The sequence below is a fragment of the Falco biarmicus genome, chromosome 7 (genome assembly GCF_023638135.1).
Source record: "Falco biarmicus isolate bFalBia1 chromosome 7, bFalBia1.pri, whole genome shotgun sequence".
NCBI classification, from domain to species: domain Eukaryota; kingdom Metazoa; phylum Chordata; class Aves; order Falconiformes; family Falconidae; genus Falco; species Falco biarmicus.
This window is the reverse complement of record NC_079294.1, coordinates 38,199,910-38,217,384: the sequence shown is the minus strand read 5'-3', so window position 1 is coordinate 38,217,384 and position 17,475 is coordinate 38,199,910. Positions and strand designations below refer to the sequence as shown.

General features: G+C 45.6%; 1 protein-coding gene and 1 long non-coding RNA gene across 2 annotated transcripts; one reads left to right on the top strand and one right to left on the bottom strand.

The window, feature by feature from the left end:
- Window positions 1-161: 161 nt before the first annotated feature.
- On the bottom strand, window positions 162-14,059 carry RTRAF (RNA transcription, translation and transport factor). Its single transcript, XM_056345640.1, has 8 exons — window positions 13,867-14,059; window positions 11,963-12,087; window positions 10,351-10,450; window positions 9,100-9,186; window positions 7,877-7,965; window positions 4,806-4,874; window positions 1,074-1,122; window positions 162-515 (listed from the first exon to the last, which is right to left on the bottom strand). Exons 1-8 carry the CDS (start codon window positions 13,925-13,927, stop codon window positions 361-363), a joined length of 735 nt encoding a protein of 244 aa, XP_056201615.1. The 5' UTR covers window positions 13,928-14,059; the 3' UTR covers window positions 162-360.
- On the top strand, window positions 10,463-11,442 carry LOC130152304 (uncharacterized). The gene is made up of 2 exons (XR_008822947.1): window positions 10,463-11,050; window positions 11,091-11,442. It is a non-coding gene; the product is annotated as an uncharacterized LOC130152304 (long non-coding RNA).
- Window positions 14,060-17,475: the final 3,416 nt, after the last annotated feature.

Sequence of the window (17,475 nt, the reverse complement as noted above, 5' to 3'; positions counted from 1 at the left end):
TCAGTTGTAGGGCAGACCATGGAAAAGCAACAAGCAAGCCAGGAGTGAGCTGTTCATATGACAGGACCTCAGCAAAAGAGGAATCGTCAGAGACTTTATGTAACACTCCCCTCTGAACACAAAGCCAAACACAATGAAAAACTTATTTGCCAACTCAGAGCTAATCAGAACAATTTGTCTATTTTTCCCAACCTTGTTTATTTAAAGAAAAATGATAATTCATTAGAAGTCAGAATTCAATTTCCTGTTTTCTTTCAAAACAGTGAAATAATACCATCTCAAACTGCATGCCAGAGTTGTGGAGTTGTATCTAGTTCCTAATTGTACTAAGTACACAACAGACTAAAAGATTTTATCTGTTCATCTCCCAACTTTCCCCAGTCTGTGGTCCGTCTTGGGATCAGCAATAATCGCCTGAACTGCTACAATCGCTTCATTAATTTTTGTTTGCAGCTCTCGGAGCTCCTCTATATGCAGCAGACGGAGAATTTGGGCAGCTTCATTGAGAACAGCGTCTGGGTGAGTTGTAGAAAGAGAAGTCGTATCAATCATTGTCATCTGACAAAGGTCTTAAGAAAAGCTAGATCTAAGTTAATGCTCTGCACTCGTGGTTTTCATACTTGAAAAAGGAAACAGCTTTCCCTGCTGCAGCCAGACTAGTGGAGTCCCAGGTCATCTGGGTATTGCTTACAATATAATCGACCCAGTCACAACAACGATTAGATTTTAGGTAAATCATGCAGCTAAAACACGAGGAAGCAGCACAGAGGTCCTCTGCCGGTAAAAGCAAGATTTGCAAGACAACAGTAGCGAGGTGCATTCCCTCTGCTTGCAAACGTGGCTGCCATTAAAAGCCGTTATTTAAACATTACTCTGAAACAACATATTCCACAGCTAAGATTTATGCTTTTCTGTTCCAAAACAGAATGCTCAAGAGTGCTCTCTTGCTGGGAGGGAGCAATTTTTTCCACTACAGGCTTTTTACTGTACACATTAGCCACACATTTGACAGTAATATACTTTGTCAAAGGCAAACATCTCTATTTAAAAGTAACATTAAGATAACTGCTTACCTCCTGTGTCAAAACCAAGAATGTGCTTTTCTAAAGCAACAGGCAAACCCTTTCAAAAGAAAAAGCATGTTCAAATATGATTAGAAATGTCATTTTGCATGTTTGGAAAATGAAAATCAAGTACTACAGCAGGTAACTGGAGGAGAGGACACCCGAGTTTTGCTTATATAGACACGTGTGACATCTTCAAGAAGTCATCACGCATAGTTACACACAAGTGCCTTTGTGTCCTGAAACATCAGACCCAGAGTAGTAACAAAGAAAAATCTCCATGCTGAATAATCCCCCTACTTGTCAAGCGAACCCCATTGGATACACACTGCCCACATTCAGTCCTTAAAAGGCTAACAGCACTGCGAGAGAACGCCCAGTCCAGCAGCATCGCTACCCAGACAAACAGAAAGCAGCACAAACCAGGCTTTCTTCAAAACTGCCTTTCAACAGCTGCCAGTTTTCAAAGCACCGGCTGATTTGAGAGTTGTAAAAATTCTCTGTAATCGAGTTTCTCAAGCACTGAACTTGCGGCCTCCATCAACATCCCCAGAAGCATTTTTCTCCAGTATTAAGTTTAGGAATAAAGCTAAACATTCAATTTTCTAAACACTTGCTCTATTACGACAGTACAAGGAAAAGTTTTGTTAGTGGTCATTTATAAGCACTGATCTCTTGCCTTTACCCTCTCGACCTGTGGAGGAGCAGTCATGCTAAACAATCACTCATCATTTTTCAACATGCACATAAAATTAGGTTTAAGCAATGTAAATGTTAGAATTTGCTTTTACTACCTCTAACTTTTTTCAATGTTTGCCTTGGCACATTTGCCAAACGCCTTGCATTTGGCACGATGAGAACATTCAAGTTCAATAGCATTAGTTTCTATGATGATGGGGTTGTAAGACTTCTAAACAGTGAGGATTTCTTTTAAATGCTTATATATTAGGTAAAAAAGAATTTCTGAGTTGATCAAAACACACACCAAATACAAAATGGTGACTAACACGAGAGTTACCCCATTTTCAAAAAGTGGTTCTTTTCCATGGCCTTTACAATAAAATGGCTGTTCAACTGCAATCTTAAAGATACAACTCCACTGTTAAAATCTAATCTTTTGTTGGTAAGGATGCCACTAATGCTACTTCAAACAGCTTCTAGCAATATCAGACTTCATATATACACTTTTTAAGAAATCAGGTTTATACTTAAGGCTACAATTGCTCATTGCCACGCTAGTTAGTATGTTCCGAGCCACACGAGCAGCAAAACACCGATTCAGTCGGTTCTTTGAATTCCCCAGGGCCACTGCAGGTACCTTCAATGCTGAGTGACCACAGTGGCACCTTCAGGGGTGGCCTTTTGAGGCTACACCGTGGTAGCGGAGCATTACTTACCCTGCCTTCCTCCCACCACCCCGCACATTAGCTCCTTTTTGGCTGGTGGAAGTTGTCTTTGACAGCAGTAGACTGGCCTTCGCTAAGCCCCACAGCAGTGGTCTCATAGCAGGTGCTGAGCTCTACAGGCACCCACTGCTGCTACAACTACAATTTGTGCAGCAGCATCAAACAGGGAGAGAAATGAAGAGCACCTTTAAAATTTGTAACTATACAGACTATTTCATTTCACAGCCTCATTAATTTAAAAATGCTGCACAAAACACTTGCAATGGGCCTGACCACTGCAGCCACCTCCCCAGTAACTGGAAGTGTGAACCAGAAAACTAGATTCCCTGGGAGTAGGAGGAAAAAAAAGATTTCAGAAGGGGTGAAAATGTATCCACTTTGTTGTGCCTTCAAATATGGTCCAGGTACAGCCTTCAGGAGCATCCTTAAAGCAATCCCGAAAAGCATTTGTTGTAACTAGTCCTACCTAGGATACACTTACCAGGCAAGAAAAGCTCAGGACAGCCTACAAGTCTGATATAAAACTGAATCCTGCCTTGACATCCACTACACTGAAATAACAGCCAGTCAAAATACAATCTAAAACCAAAAAAAACCAGTGTCATGTCTCATCTTGAAAACCACATCTTGACAACCCAACAAGATAAATCTCATTTTATTTGGTACATTTAAACCACAAGCATAGCAGCATAAGTCTCCTCAGCACTGTCCTCATACATATCTTTCAGTCAGAGAACACTTTTGTATCTATTTTATCTTTTCCCCACTCCAACTCGATATTGCCAAGAATGTAGCTCATGACGTTTTGTATATTAAGTCATCTGCCATGCAGCAGTCAGACATTTATAACCTGTTTCCAGGGACAAGGCTTAACATACACAGTGTCACTGCCGAGTATTTTGGCCATTAACAAGACAGCCAAAATCAGGGACAGACGTTTTATTCTTTGTCCTCTCCTTCTATCCTGCACCCTAGCAATCACCTCTCCTTTTAAGGTATTTTCCTCATTTATCTGGTACATTATGATGTTGACAATTGCTACTGGCACAGAAAATTGTTTTCCTGCCTCCCATCTCCTGCCTTTTCTCTACCTCACTTGAAATTTAGCATTCCTAATGAGAATACACTCCCAGTGACATATATCATATTCAGTGACACCTCAACTTAAGATGTGACAATGTTTTGAAGACCTATCAAATATGAACAATTTGTTGTGAAAAAAAAATCCACTGTTCCTCAAAGAAGCCAGTTCTGCCAAACACACAGAAAATCTCATTTTGATCCCCACGTCAGCTATGCAGCTACGTAAACAACAACTAAAAGCATCTTTTTATTAACATTAGTTATAGAACCTAAAATGAATACAGCAGTCTCAGCTGCTTCATATTTTCCTACTTTTAATGGTTTTATGGATATACAAGACCAAAGCTTTGATTTATTGTTCCACACTTCTGGCAGTTACCACACTGCAACTCAGAGCACCTGCGATTACCACTTAGTAAACACCGTAATCACTGTTATGATAATAAATAAACCATGGACTGTTCTGAGCAGCTGCCAGAACAGGTAAAGGGACTTCAGCTCTTTGACCAGATCCAGTGGCTTTAGCAGGGACAATTCTAAACATACACCTGCAGGGCAGGAGAGGCTGCCTTCCCTGGCTACGCCCAAGTCCCGATGCCAGCAACTGCTGTGCCAGATGCCAGAGAGAAGAGCTGGAGAACTGGGATGTTTAAGAAACTACAATCTGAAAAACCACAGTCATCCCCTGGAATGTCTTACAGACAGCCAGCTTGTGGTCAGAAAATAATTCTGCAAGATCTGAGGTTTCAGTGCAGAAGTTTCCTTCACCACCTCTTTTTGGGGAAGGGAGGAGTTGGATGTCCAGCACCCTATTCTCAAACACACACCAGGTGTAGATACAAAGCAAAACACTCCATACAATAAACATTTCAACCTGTTCACACAACCAATACTGCTGATTCCAAGGAAAAGCCAAGTCATACATTTCTTCTCATACCGTAGGCTTGCTGCACTGAACAGTAAGGGTAATCCTCTAGCAAATAACTAATGGAAACAGCTGTTTACATGATATATCATACAGGTATATATATTTGTACTCAACTGAAACAAAGAAAGCTTTGTATTACTACTCTCCATAACCCTTCTGGGTCTTTTACAATCAGGATGGTGAAGATAAAGCATGTTTCCACCACCCTCCTAAACAAAGTGTTTAAACAAACCAGTTTTGACCGAGATGGCAGACATTTACATCTACACTACTTTACTCGATACGGAATAATTAAAACTAGACTCATGCAATGTATATACAAACCTCCTTGGACTGACTGGCCTTTGCTATGGCATCCTGTGTCAAGCGCTCTTGAACCAAAATGCGAATTGCCTAGGAAAAAATTTAAGATGTGAGATTAATTAATTTACGTCTTGATGCATTTCTCAGCAATTCCAAGGAGGCAACATTATAACCTGGCATAACCTCAAACCCACAGTTTTGTGCAAGACTTCTTGGAAAACTCTTTCAGACCTTAAGCCTTTTCAAACAGCACTCTTCTTTGCAAGTAGTATCTTACACAGGTGTAGTCTCTTTGGCTGTGGCTTAACCAGAAGCGACTATTACACTATTAATTTCAGCCACTATTGGGCCAGGAACCACGAATACTAGGAACAGTCAAGAAAGCTTGCAATTTTTAGCCTGGAGAAAAGGAGGCTGAGAGGAGACCTTATCGCTCTCTACAGCTACCTGAAAGGAGGCTGCAGAGAGGTGGAGGTCAGTCTCTTTTCCCAAGTAATAAGGGATAGGACAAGAAATGGCCTCAAGTTGCACCACGGGATGTTGGGGAAAAAAAAAGTCTTCACCAGAAGGGTTGTCAAGCACTGGCACAGGCTGCCCAGGAAAGTGGCGGAGTCACCATCCCTGGAGGTGTTTAAAAGACATGTAAATGTGGCGCTTAGGGACATGGTTTAGTGGTGGGCTTTATGATCTTAAAGGTCTTTTCCAACCTCAATGATTCTGTGATTCCAGAACAAGCTGATCATGATCCCAAAGCAGCAGCACCATTATTTTTCTGAGATCACACACCTTTAATGCTGCAGCAATACAGCTTCTTCAGGAAGGAAATCCTATTAGCGGCACCTTTTAGTAGGTGCTGAACCATCTTCAACATGCAGAGAAACCTCGGGCAGGGCTACCCACCCAGATTTTAAAAAGACTGAGAGCAGAAAGGGATTATTTTTAGACACAGGAACAGCCTTGATTTTAACAATCCTGCTGCTCATCTGTTTTTACTGGCTCCAGTACACAGCATGAAATCATATTGGAGTGATCAGTTACTGATACCTACAGCTGTAAATGCCTCTAAAAATAGCTGAAGGAATACCATGCAGGCAGACTTCTACCAGAAAGAACTGGGTCTGTCAAACACATTCCTCAGACTTCCCCTGATGAGTAGCCAAATGTGACAGAAGCAGTCTTACTGCTTCTATTTCTCCCCCAAGATTTCTCCCAGTTTTGGTCATGATGAAAGTTGAAATGACACTAGAAAGTTGGCACTGAATACTTCTCTAGAAATCTTTCTAACTGAAAGGAGTAACCTGGACAAAACAGTCATTTGATGAGGAGTTTAATTTTAAATTCCAACAGTGAAACTAGACCTTGTATAAGAGAATTTTGAGTGCCTTTTGCATTAGAAAAAGGATATCCAACTGTGTTACACAGATGGTTTCTGATCAACTTGCCAGATTTAAATTAATAAAATGGGACTCCAAATATCTCTCTGCTCACTCTGGCCAGATGTCTGTGGCACACTTGCACCCTTTGGCCTTCTCTAGGCATCCACTCATGAGTGTCCGAACTGGAAAGGGATCATAAATTCTCTGCATGCACACTGCAAACCGGCTTACTGTGGTGTAGAATTAAGAGTTTCACTGACACATTCTAGCACCATCAAACCCTGAAAACTAGCAGTGCTGCTGTTCATGTACCATAAACTGCAATTGCAGGAATCTGTTCTCACTGTAATTAAAAGCAAGAAGGCTCAGGCTGGTGGTTTTGTCCAGCCACCTCCATCTAAAAAAAAAGAGAGACTAGAAAGAAATGTAGAAATCATGACAAATTTAAATACATTTATGCAGAAAACACATTCTGCTGTCTTCAGAGTTGCTAGTACCAACTGAGATTAACTCAGACACAGGTGTTCTAGACTCAAGACAATCCTGCAAGACCATCTGAAGGAACTCTGTCTACTAAGCGCTGAGCTCATGCTGCAGATCCTCCAATGACCATTCACAGGGTCTCCTCTCTCTACGAGATATCCCTTTTCACTGATTTTTGTACAGTTTTCGGGGGGTTTTTTGGTAGAGGTTTGACATATGAGAACTCCATCTCTCTCAAAAGGTTGATGAAGGGTTCAAAGGCTATTTTGGCAAAGTGAAGGAGGACACCATACTGGAAAGAATGAGAAAGTGGTTGATGGCATAACTGCAGGCTGTCACTTTCTTAAGAAACAGTATCATGCTAACCTGGTACAAGTATACCTGTTATAGACTTACATACGCTATATAAAACTTCAATGCCCACGGCATTTAGTTTCTCCAAAATAAGTTTAGCAAATATCACAGCTACTGAACAGACCTTATTGGTTTTTTCAGTGAAATGAGTTTATTGTGGTGCCAAACAAAACTAAGCTTATTTCCATATTATGACATGATCAAGTAGGAACTAAGGATTGCTACAGTCTCAGCACATACAGTACATGTTCAAACCAAAGTTTAGAGAGAATTACAGAGTTCCATCACTAAGTCACAGATTTTCTCAAAGTCATAAAAAAGATGCTTTAGAAAATGAATTAGCCTGCATTTAAAAGCCATGACTAGTTGTCAAGACTAAAACTCAGTAGTGACAAGGGGTAAACAGTTCATAGGACCAAAAGGCGGAGGAAGCTTTTAACTGTGGCTCCTCCTTAGGATGCCTGTTTTAAAACATCCTTTGTATCACTTAGCCTCTGTGTTTTCAAGTTTTGCTTAATTTCTAGCACAGGAATACAATCTTCTCCTTTAAGTGTGCTCCTCAACACTTCTGAAGCTCATTAAAAACACATAAAGTAGTACTTTAGCTAACCCAGAACACCTCAAATCCTGAACAACAGTTCTTTGTGTTGGAACCCCAGGAACTCAGCTACAATTGAACTGCTTACCACAATAATTATTCCTGCATTCATTTCCATGATTTATACTCTGTGTTCTTATCTGCTTGAAAAGGCACATACAGGATGAGTTTTACTTTCTATCTGTGCCTAAGAAATCACAGTTATCAGTAACTCTGCACCACAAGCTATTACACACATACCAGCCACTGGGGAAGAGAGGTCTGAAAATTGTGCAACTCACCTTAAGCATCACCAAGTAGTCATCATGTCGCTGAATTTGAAGCAGATTAGCTAAAGCCATCACTCCAGCCTTGAAGTCAGGATTATTCACTGCAAAAATAATCATCATAATTAAAAATACGTGCCAGTTTAACTGGCTTTCAAAAAGACAGAATTGGCTTCCTGACTCCACAGTGTCAGTCTGGTCTCAAGGACAGGCAAGACCATGGATAAACAGCTCTGAGCAACCACTTTGTCTGGCTACAAAGCAAAGTGTGCACTAGGCTTTGTAACCAGGTTGCAGAACACCATCTGAGCACAAATAGCATTGTTTTCAATGCCAAATTGCATTGCATATGCTCTAGCACACAGGAAACCTGTGTTAAGTCTTTGAAAATAAAGCCAATTACATGTAGGTATTCTCTTTTATATACCTTTCTATCACTGCAGAGCAGAACTGTGCCTGCTGGGCGAGGCAGGGCCAATTCCTATCTGTCTTTTTGCAGGAGGAGCAATGGGAGAGGACCTGGGGGATTTAGGGCTAATTTTAGCAACTGTTTTCCACCACTTCCATTGTGGATGTGCCTAGCAGTCAGAAAAATTAAAACTATTGTGAGAGGTACAGCTGGGGAAGACCAAGCCAATGTGTAATACCTGACAGTATTGAAGTAAACAGTCTGCCATCATGTTTCCTTAGGCTTCTTTTTTTTAAAAAAAGATATGTTAGAGTCCATAGTCAAAAGGTATCTTGCTATTTAAGCCTAACCCAGAGTAAGCACTCATGTTTTATAGAGCTCTCCGCAAAGCTGTTAATGTAAACACCCTTCAGCTCCTTCCTCACTACCTGATAAGAGCCCTTCCAGCTTCTATCTGATCAAGTCTCCAGGCACCTCATTCTGCTGAGAAAGATTCTCCCCTCTGCCCTTCCCCTTTTGCCCCCACAGAAGCAGCCCACATCAGTGCACATCCAGTCACCTGGGATTCACATGGAACAGTTCCTCTTTCCTTTAGCAGGAATGCAAACAAGTGCAAACTCATGGTAACTCTGAAAACACTGTTCACAGAGAGGCAGTTTCAGCCAGCAGCAAAAGAATATATGCACTCTGCATTCCTAAAGCTTTAAACAGGGCTTTAAAAAGTTGTATGTATCACAGTATTGTAACAACTTACAAATCTGAAGAACACGCAGGCCATGGAACACATTCACGTGTGACACATCCATACAGTAGGCTGCTGCACACTTACCATCCAAGTTAATCAGCGGTTCTGCATTTTTTGCTGTATTGTCAGTATTTTTAGCACCATCAGGGGTAGAGTCCTTATACTTATCAGCTGTTAAAGTAAGAAGCAAACATGAACACCATTAGAGCTAATGACAAAAATAACTAATTTAAAGTTTAGTGCCAAGCTGTAGTTTGCTATAGCTGTATTTTTGGAGTGTGATAATTGGCCAAGAGCCTTCTGGGCTTTTATGCTCATGGTTTGGAGCTCCTCAAGCACCCCAAAGGCTGCAATTCCAGTGAGCTACCCTAACAGCTCCCATCTGCAGAGAGCTATCCAAGAGCAGCATCAGAGCATGCTCCACACTTATGTAGGGCATTATGCTCTTGATTAAGGCTTTTCCTACAGTCTTCATCCCAGAAGGCTGAACAAGCTGCAGCTTACTTATATAATCCACCAGTTCAACTAGCATTGGCCCTCTGCCTCAATCAGCAGTGTATGTAAGGCTCAAGAACTACAGACTGAAGTTGGTCGTGATCAGCAAGTAAAACATTTCCAGTAAAGGCTTTGTTTTATAGACTGTAGCATTCATCTATGACCCACACAGGGTTTTCAAGCTTTTTGAGGATGGGACCTCCTGGCTCCTCCATCTTCATGTAACCCTGAGTCACAGGCAGCTCACTTTCTCCATCGTGAGGGACTGAGAACCAGTTCTACAGATTGCAGGTATTTATATCTCATCCCTAGTCTCAGGCAGAGCTCAGCCCTGCAGGAATGAAATGTAACAGAAAACCATACTTTGGCTATTATTATCTATTATTATGTTTGCCACCAGTAATTACATTTGTATTTGCACTCTCACAATAAAGATATGAACCTGCTACTGACTGTCAAGATTTAACTTTTTCAACTTTTTCATAACCTTGCCCTGGTTCCCAAGTGTTCCGGATCTACTCCCTGTAAAACAAGGGTCAAGTAAACGTACTGCTAAAGAAAATGCATTTAATACACTTTAGAGTAAGTTTTTTCTGGATTTTTCTATATCCAGAAATAAAGTAATAAACACAAGTATGCTACTGTGCTGTCCCAAGGGAGCTGAAGAGAAACAGTTCACATCTGAGTGTGGCACAAAACCAAGCAAGTGAAATTATATTTTTATTTTTAAAGACAATAATATATAATCTTGACATTGTCTTAATTTGACAAATACTTCATAGAATTAAATAGGAAAACATTTCCCTATCATTATGAAAGATAGAATAAGTTCACACATACCGTTATCTCCATACTCGAGCCTAACCGCTAAGCCGAGAAGCCAGTCCACTGTTTCTTGTCGCTCTTGTATTTTGAAAGGACAGTTTACATCTTTCATATACTGAGTAGAGAGAAAACAGATATTAACGATTTGTATGAATCAGCTAGGAGCACAAAACTGTTTTGTGAACAGTCACTTCCCACAGACCTTACAGTTGTTAGAAGATAGTTATTAACAAGAAGCATCATTGTGAAACGTCCTGCTGCGGCATCAGATCCATTTTAGACTGCTTCAATCCACCGTTAACTCAAGTCTGCCATTTAGTAATGGCACCCGCTTTTTGATGAATGTTAATTGTGAGACTGCAACCAGATAAACCAAAATACCCCTTTTCTTTGCTCTCTGTTCATTTCAGACAGTAAGCGAAGGCAAGGGGAAGGACAGAAAACAAATTACAGCAAAAACTTTCTATTTAAAGCAGGAAGGAGGAATGATACTACCTAAGGCTTTCACGATAGTGGTACCAGAGGATTCTGAGGGGCAGCAGAAGTAATTTTCCCTTTCCTAGGGACTCTGTATAATAAGAGAGGACAAAATGTGGCTGGGACAATGTCTCTGCTCTTCTGAAGCCAGAACACCAGACCCAACCTGCTGCCAAGACTCACAAAGTCCAGGACGTAGTGACATCCTGCTGTGCCCCTTTGCTGGAGCGAGAGAAGTGTGACACAGCCTCTACTCCAGTAGCAGCATAGAGGGAAAGGGCACAGGGGCCTGAGAGCACTAGCAGACGGGGATCCCCTGGCAGGCACACAGAGGAGGACAGCCTGGCCCAGCCAAGAAAGATATCACCAATACCCCAACAGTAACAGCTGCCAATAATTTTAATAGCATGCACATTTATGTATGTGATATCAGAATTCTTTAGGTTCCCTCCTGCAAAACCTGACCGCTGCAACTCCAATCCTCCTGTGCAGTGAGCAAGGCAGGCGGTGCCAAGGGAAAAAAAAAAAAAAAAAGGCAAGATGAACAGGCACTGAGTATTACATAGCAGCATTTTCAGCTCCTTGCAGGGCTGTTTTGAGAGAAAGGAAATGGGAACCAAGAGGGAAAGCTCAACAGCCATGTGATGACTCAAAACACTCACAAGCACACACACAAATCACTCACAAAATAATGGCTGCTTGCCAGGCTTTGCGATAGCAGTGAAAAAAACATCTGTCTGAAGTAATACGAGGTGCAGAGATGAGCTGCAGTAGCTTTCTTCCACATGCCTGCAAAGCCTGTGAGTACATTAGCCTCATCTATTTTCCTTTTGGTACATTAAGAATCATTAATGCAGAAAGAGCTGTTTATTTGTAGTCAATCTTCCTTCTACTTCAAGAGCTGAAATCAAATCAGGCAAAAAACATGAGGATTGATAGCCCACCTACTGGAAAAACAAAGCTGAGTGAAAGTTATGTACAAAGAGTCTACCTAAAGACCTTGTAACTCCTACAGTTTGGCTTCAATAATACATTTAAACACCTGGAAATGTAAAAGTTCAGACAGGACAAATATTCAGAGTAATTTATATTCAACCACCACAGCAGCTGTTAATCATCACTTACATTGTTGTCTGAAACAATGAAATACCTTTTCAAATGATTTGGGCCAGTCATCGCTGTGTATATTTCTTAAATTCCCTCGGTCTTCAATCTTGTAATGTCTGATTTTCTGGTCTTCAAGCCAGACAATAAAATTTCTGAATTCCGTTTCATCTGTTGGGAGAAGTAAACAAAGAAAGAATCAACAAATATCTTCAAGGGCAAAACCAAGCCCTTAAGTTTTGATCCAATTCATACAAACAAATACTGAGGCTCCTGAGTGCTTTCATAGTTTACCATAAAAAAAGATATATCTAACACTAAAATCACATACTCCAGGATAACATCTGACAAAAACTGAGCACTGCGTGTTTTTCATTTTTCAACTCACACCAAACTGGCTATGGTTGACTGATTAAAAGGCATCAGCCAACGGACTGTTGTTATTGGGAATACAGCTATTAAGCAAAGAGGGAAGGGTGAAACACTGATAGAGAAATTCAGTTCTGAAGACTGTTATCTGGACAAACACATTACATGGAGCAGTAACCCCCATCTCTTCCAAAGAGCAACACACAGCTCGTGACTATGCAAAGGCATTTTCTTCCTTCGCTGCTGACTCAACATCTCATTATTTGGGAGCTGGAATTCCACAATACAAGGACTGTGGTCCAAACAAAGATATTCGTATCGGACAAAGCAATTAGCCCACACCTGCGTTTCAGTGACTGAACTCACTTCTGGACACAGCACATCACAGCTCTGGAGTAACATTAGCCTCTCAAAAATCAGCTGTGATATTTTGGCTTTGGATGAGGTTTAATATCTCAGGTTAATGAATTTAATATCTTCCTGCATCTCAGAGTGGGGTAAGCACATCATTTTGCCCATCACTGACAAGAATGATACATTTGGCCCTCAAAAGTGTTTTTCAAGTGATATAAGTCCCCTTCTTCCACCACACGCATTATAAGAAGTAAAGATGTAGTCACAACACGCAAAGGAAAGCTTTCAGACCTTTTAGAAGTTCTACACCGACAAAATGAACCTTTAAGCAAAAAAGAAATACCACCTATAAGGAATTTAAGACCTACAACAAAAAAGATGCCAGTAAACACATCTGTTGAGAGATAAGCAAGTCTACCAGAAGCACTGAAAGAAAAACAACCATTAAAAAGGATGAACTGAAGCTTACAATTTAATACACTGTATAAGTAAAATCTGTTACAGAGCCTTTTCAAGCAAGAAAAAAAGTTAAGTGTTGCAAAAACCAAACATCAAGTATTGACAAGTATCAGTGCATCAAAAAATAGCTCTAATCATGTTACTAGACCACGCTTATTCCTCACGCTGCCTCTGCCTTGCTTCACGTACAGGACACCCCAGGCTGCAGTGCTAAAGGCAGACTCAGCCAGCAGTCGAGGGTGTTTTCTGTGGCATGCGTGACTCCTGTCCCTCACATTACATAAACCAAAACTCTTCACGGGAGGAGACCAAGAACAGCAGCGACACTGTTTATCCCTGGATCACATCTCCACTTTTGCTCTGTTCTTACACAATGCCCAAAGAGCCACCAATGCCAAGCAAACCATGCACACCCGCTGCAATGCCGAGGGGTGTGTGTGTGTGTGTCCCAGTTTTCCCGGCCTAAGCTCGGGATTTCCCCTCAATACTGTGCTGCGGCTAAAGCGAGGAGCCCAGAGAGCAGCGCTAAGGCTCAGAGCCCAGCAGACCCTTCCGGCCCTAGGGAGGAGCAAGGGCGGGAGGTTCCCGAAGCGCTGAGGCGAGGGGACGGCAGCAGGGAGAACGAGCCGCACCGGCAGCCCCCGGCCTCGAAGAGGGGCCCTGGGGGGAGCCTGGGCCGCCGGTGTGTAAGGAGAGCGGTGGAAAGGCGAGGGGAGGGGGAGAAGTGACGTTGCAGCGGCCCCACGGAGCCCCGCCGCAGCCCCTCACCCCTGCAGTTGAAGCCAGCCGGGTTGTGGTAGTCGAGCGCCGAGAGCTTGCGGCGGAACATGGTGCCGGTGCCGCCGCCTCCGCCGACGGCCGGGCCTAGCCGCTCGCCCCGCTCAGGCCGAGCCGACAGGCCGGACAGGAAGGAACGCCCCCTTCCCCGCTTCCTGCCCACCCATTGGCTAGCACGCTGAGCGGCAGCCCCCACGGCCAGTGGAAAGATGGAGGGGGGTGCCGGGAAGGGAAGCGGCCCTACATCCAGCTTTATTGACACGACGGCGGGCGGACAGTGACAGGGGCGGGGCCTGGCGCCGTGACGGGGGGAGCTGTGGAGCGCGGGCGGGGCTGTGCTGGGGAGCGCTGGGCTGTGCTGGGGAGCACTGTACTGGGCTGTACTGGGCAGCATTGCCTTGTACTGGGGAGTATTGGGAAACACTGGGCTGTAATGGGGAGCACTGGGGAGCGCTGGGCTGTACTGGGGAGCGCTGGGCTGTACTGGGGAGCACTGGGCTGTGCTGAGGAGCACTGCACTGAGCTGTACTGGGCAGCATTGCCTTGTACTAGGGAGTATTGGGAAACACTGGGCTTTACTGGGGAGCACTGGGCAGCACTAGGGAGCATTGAGCTGCTGGGGAATACTGAGCTGTACTGGGCAGCACTGGGGAGCTGTGCACTGAGCTGTACTGAGAAGCACTGGGGAACACTGAGCCATCCTGGGGAGCACTGGGCAGCCCTGCAGAGCACTGCACTGAGCTGTACTGGAGAGTACTGGGGCAGCACTGGGAAGCATTGAGCTGTACGGGGGAGCATTGAGCTGTACTGGGGAGTGCTGCACTGTACTGGGGAGCACTGCATTGAGCTGTACTGGGCAGCATTCCGTTGTACTAGGGAGCACTGGGGTGACACTGGGGAGCACGGGGCAACACTGGGGAGCACTGAGAAATACTGGGAAGCACTGGGGCAGCCCCAAAGCACTGCCCAGAGCTACCTGGGGGCTGGGTGACACAGGGGCCTCATGGCTTTCTGCCCCCCCATATCTGCCCCACAGCCACCCCGGCACCACCTGAGGGGCAGAACGCCCCTGGGGGCGTCCCGTTGGGCCAGGCCACCTCCCCCCAGCTCCTGGGAACACTGCGGGGGCTCCGGGGCCAGCCCCTGGGCCCCTCATGAGCAGTGCTGGGGGGGGGGCACTGCTGCCCTGGGGGCATTTCTGGAGGCAGGTGGGGCCATGCCCCAGGCCCCTGGCTGTGGGGGGCCATGGGCAGTGGGGGGGCTTTGCTGTCAGCTTTGCGGGGGGTGGGATTCCACCCTTATTCACCCTTATTTTGAACACAGCACTGCTGCAGCACAGGGGCCACGTCCCTGATGAAATTAAACAAGAGCAGAACCGACCTTTTGGGGGGAGGGGAACCCCCCCCACTCAAGAAGGGGCACTTGTTTTCCCTTCTTGGCGCTCTTCAGAATTTAGAAACCTGGCCTTTTTATACTCTTCAAACCACAGGCAAATCGCTCCCGTTGCAGGCAGAGCCCCCCCATCCCGGCCGTGCTCCATCGTCCCCCCAGGCAGCAGCTGGGGGCTTTCTGGGCAGGGCACCTGCCTGCCCGCCGAGCCTGAGCCCCTCTCTGAGCCACATCCAGCTCATAATTAAACTGTTTTCCCTGCGAAAGCTGCTGCTGTTCATCGAGGTTTGCTCCCCAATATATTTCAGTCATCTCTGGAGGGGTTATGGCCAGGTCTCAGCTTGGGTGGCACCTTGCGGAAAGCTCGGTGGTGAGTGCCAGCCGGCCCGTTTGTGGGTTTTTTTGGGTGGTTTTGCCTGGAGAAGGTGATGAGCCCAGGGTGGGGAGTGAGACCACCCCCGTTCCCCCATCCCCGGCTCGGGTGGCACTTTGCAGACATGGTGCTGACAGCGTGATGAGAAGATGCAATATTCATCCTGACATTTCTCTCCGTGCCAGCCCTTCCCAGTGCTCCAGCTGGCAGCCACCGGCTGCGGCACTGCAATGGTGGGGTGTCGCGGGGCTGAGTCAACCCAACAAGCCCTGGCGGGGGGAACCAGGGGGGCTTCTGCTTCCCTTCCCCTTTAGGACCGTTCTCTCCCATTCAGCGTGATCTCCACTGGCTTGTTCCTGGAGCAGTTTAAGAGAGGGCAGGGTGCAGCTGGCAGGGAGCCAGCTCTGCCTCTGGCTTTCGCAGCCAGAGCCCATGAGCGCTTCAGCTCGTCGCCAACATGCGTGTGAGCGGTGATGTGCGAGGGAGCATTAAAGGCACAAAGGCTTCGGCGTGGTTAAGAGCTTAGGGCAGAGTCCCCGGGGTGTGCAGCCATCTGAGGGCACGTGCCCACAGCCACATGAGTGTCAGTCACACTGTCCACCCCAGCAAGGGTGGCCAGCAGGCAGTGAAACCTCTGTGTAGGGGTTGGGGGGACAAATAAAGAGCTGGTGGCTGGTGTGGTCCCTGCCAGAAGCAGGATGTGGCTCTCCACACTTCTTCTGCCTCCCCTGCCTTCATCACCCTCAGGCCAGCCCTTGCCCTTCCTAATCCATCCTGTTTCACCCCGGGTTTTGGAATCTTCCCCTTCCCAGGGGGATCTGACCCCCCCTGAAACATGCTACAAGTCCCCCAGGGCAAAGCCATCACCAGGAGCTGTGATGAGGGGTTGTGCTTCTCCTCTTCCCACTGCCTGCTGCAAATCTAACGTGCTTGTGTCTAACAAATGCAATTAGTGCAAATGGGTTTATTCTCATTAACGAGCCATACAGGGCCTTGCACCAATGTCAGGGTGGGCAGCAGTATAGCGTGCGGGGAGCAACATCTCGCCTATGCTTTCCCCGGGTGTTCCACACCTCCTCCGGCTTGGCAGATGCTGCTGGCTTGGCGGTGCCACTGCCACTCTGGAGCTGAAGCCTGGGGAGGTGAGGATGAAACAGAGCAAGCCTTGGAAATGGAGGAGAGCCAGCGAGGTATGACAACAGCTGAGTGTCGCCTGGCTTGGCACACTGAGCCGGCAAGACATTGCAGGAGTGGCAGTTGGCTCGTTCCTTTGCAGTGGCACCGATGCTTTTCTTTTCAGCTGGCCCAACGGACACAGCCAGGGATGGGGAGCTGAGAGTTGAGCCTGCTGGTGCAGGAAAGTCAGGGCATGCTGCTGCTGTCTCCCTGGAGTGGGCAACATTTGCCAGTTGCTGAGATGCTCTTAACGTGTGCAGAAAACTTAAATAGCTATACAGCATCTGTGCGGGGCTCAACGGAGGTGGGTTTCATTGCTGCCACCTTGCCCCAGAGATGATTTAAGACTAAGCAGCCTCAAACTTGTGGCCAGCTGCTTAGCCAGGAAATCATTCATCTGTGAGGACCTATGAAATGGGAGTGAAAATTCAGGATGCAGTAAATTTGGTAGGAACAAAGCATCTTTCTGGAAAGCACCAGGGAAGGGAGGTGGGTGGGAGGGGGAGCCCATAGGATGCTTTGCTTTGCTGCAGCCCAAGTGCAAGCTGGCCATGGGGCTGGGCTGCTCTCCTGCTCTCCATCACCCCTTCCCCAGCCTTCCACTGCAGCAAGGATGAGGCTCATACCCTCAGCCTCCCCAAAAGAGCCCCAGATGAGTCATT

What these genes read in the sequence shown, in the direction of transcription:
- RTRAF (XM_056345640.1), bottom strand. Translation starts at nt 13,927, where the DNA reads ATGTTCCGCCGCAAGCTCTCGGCGCTCGACTACCACAACCCGGCTGGC. An exon ending in GGCCCAAATCATTTGAAAAG is followed by an intron (nt 10,451 to 11,962) that starts GTATTTCATTGT and finishes CTCTCTACTCAG; the next exon opens with TATATGAAAGATGTAAACTG. An exon ending in ACCGCTGATTAACTTGGATG is followed by an intron (nt 7,966 to 9,099) that starts GTAAGTGTGCAG and finishes TTATTTTTGCAG; the next exon opens with TGAATAATCCTGACTTCAAG.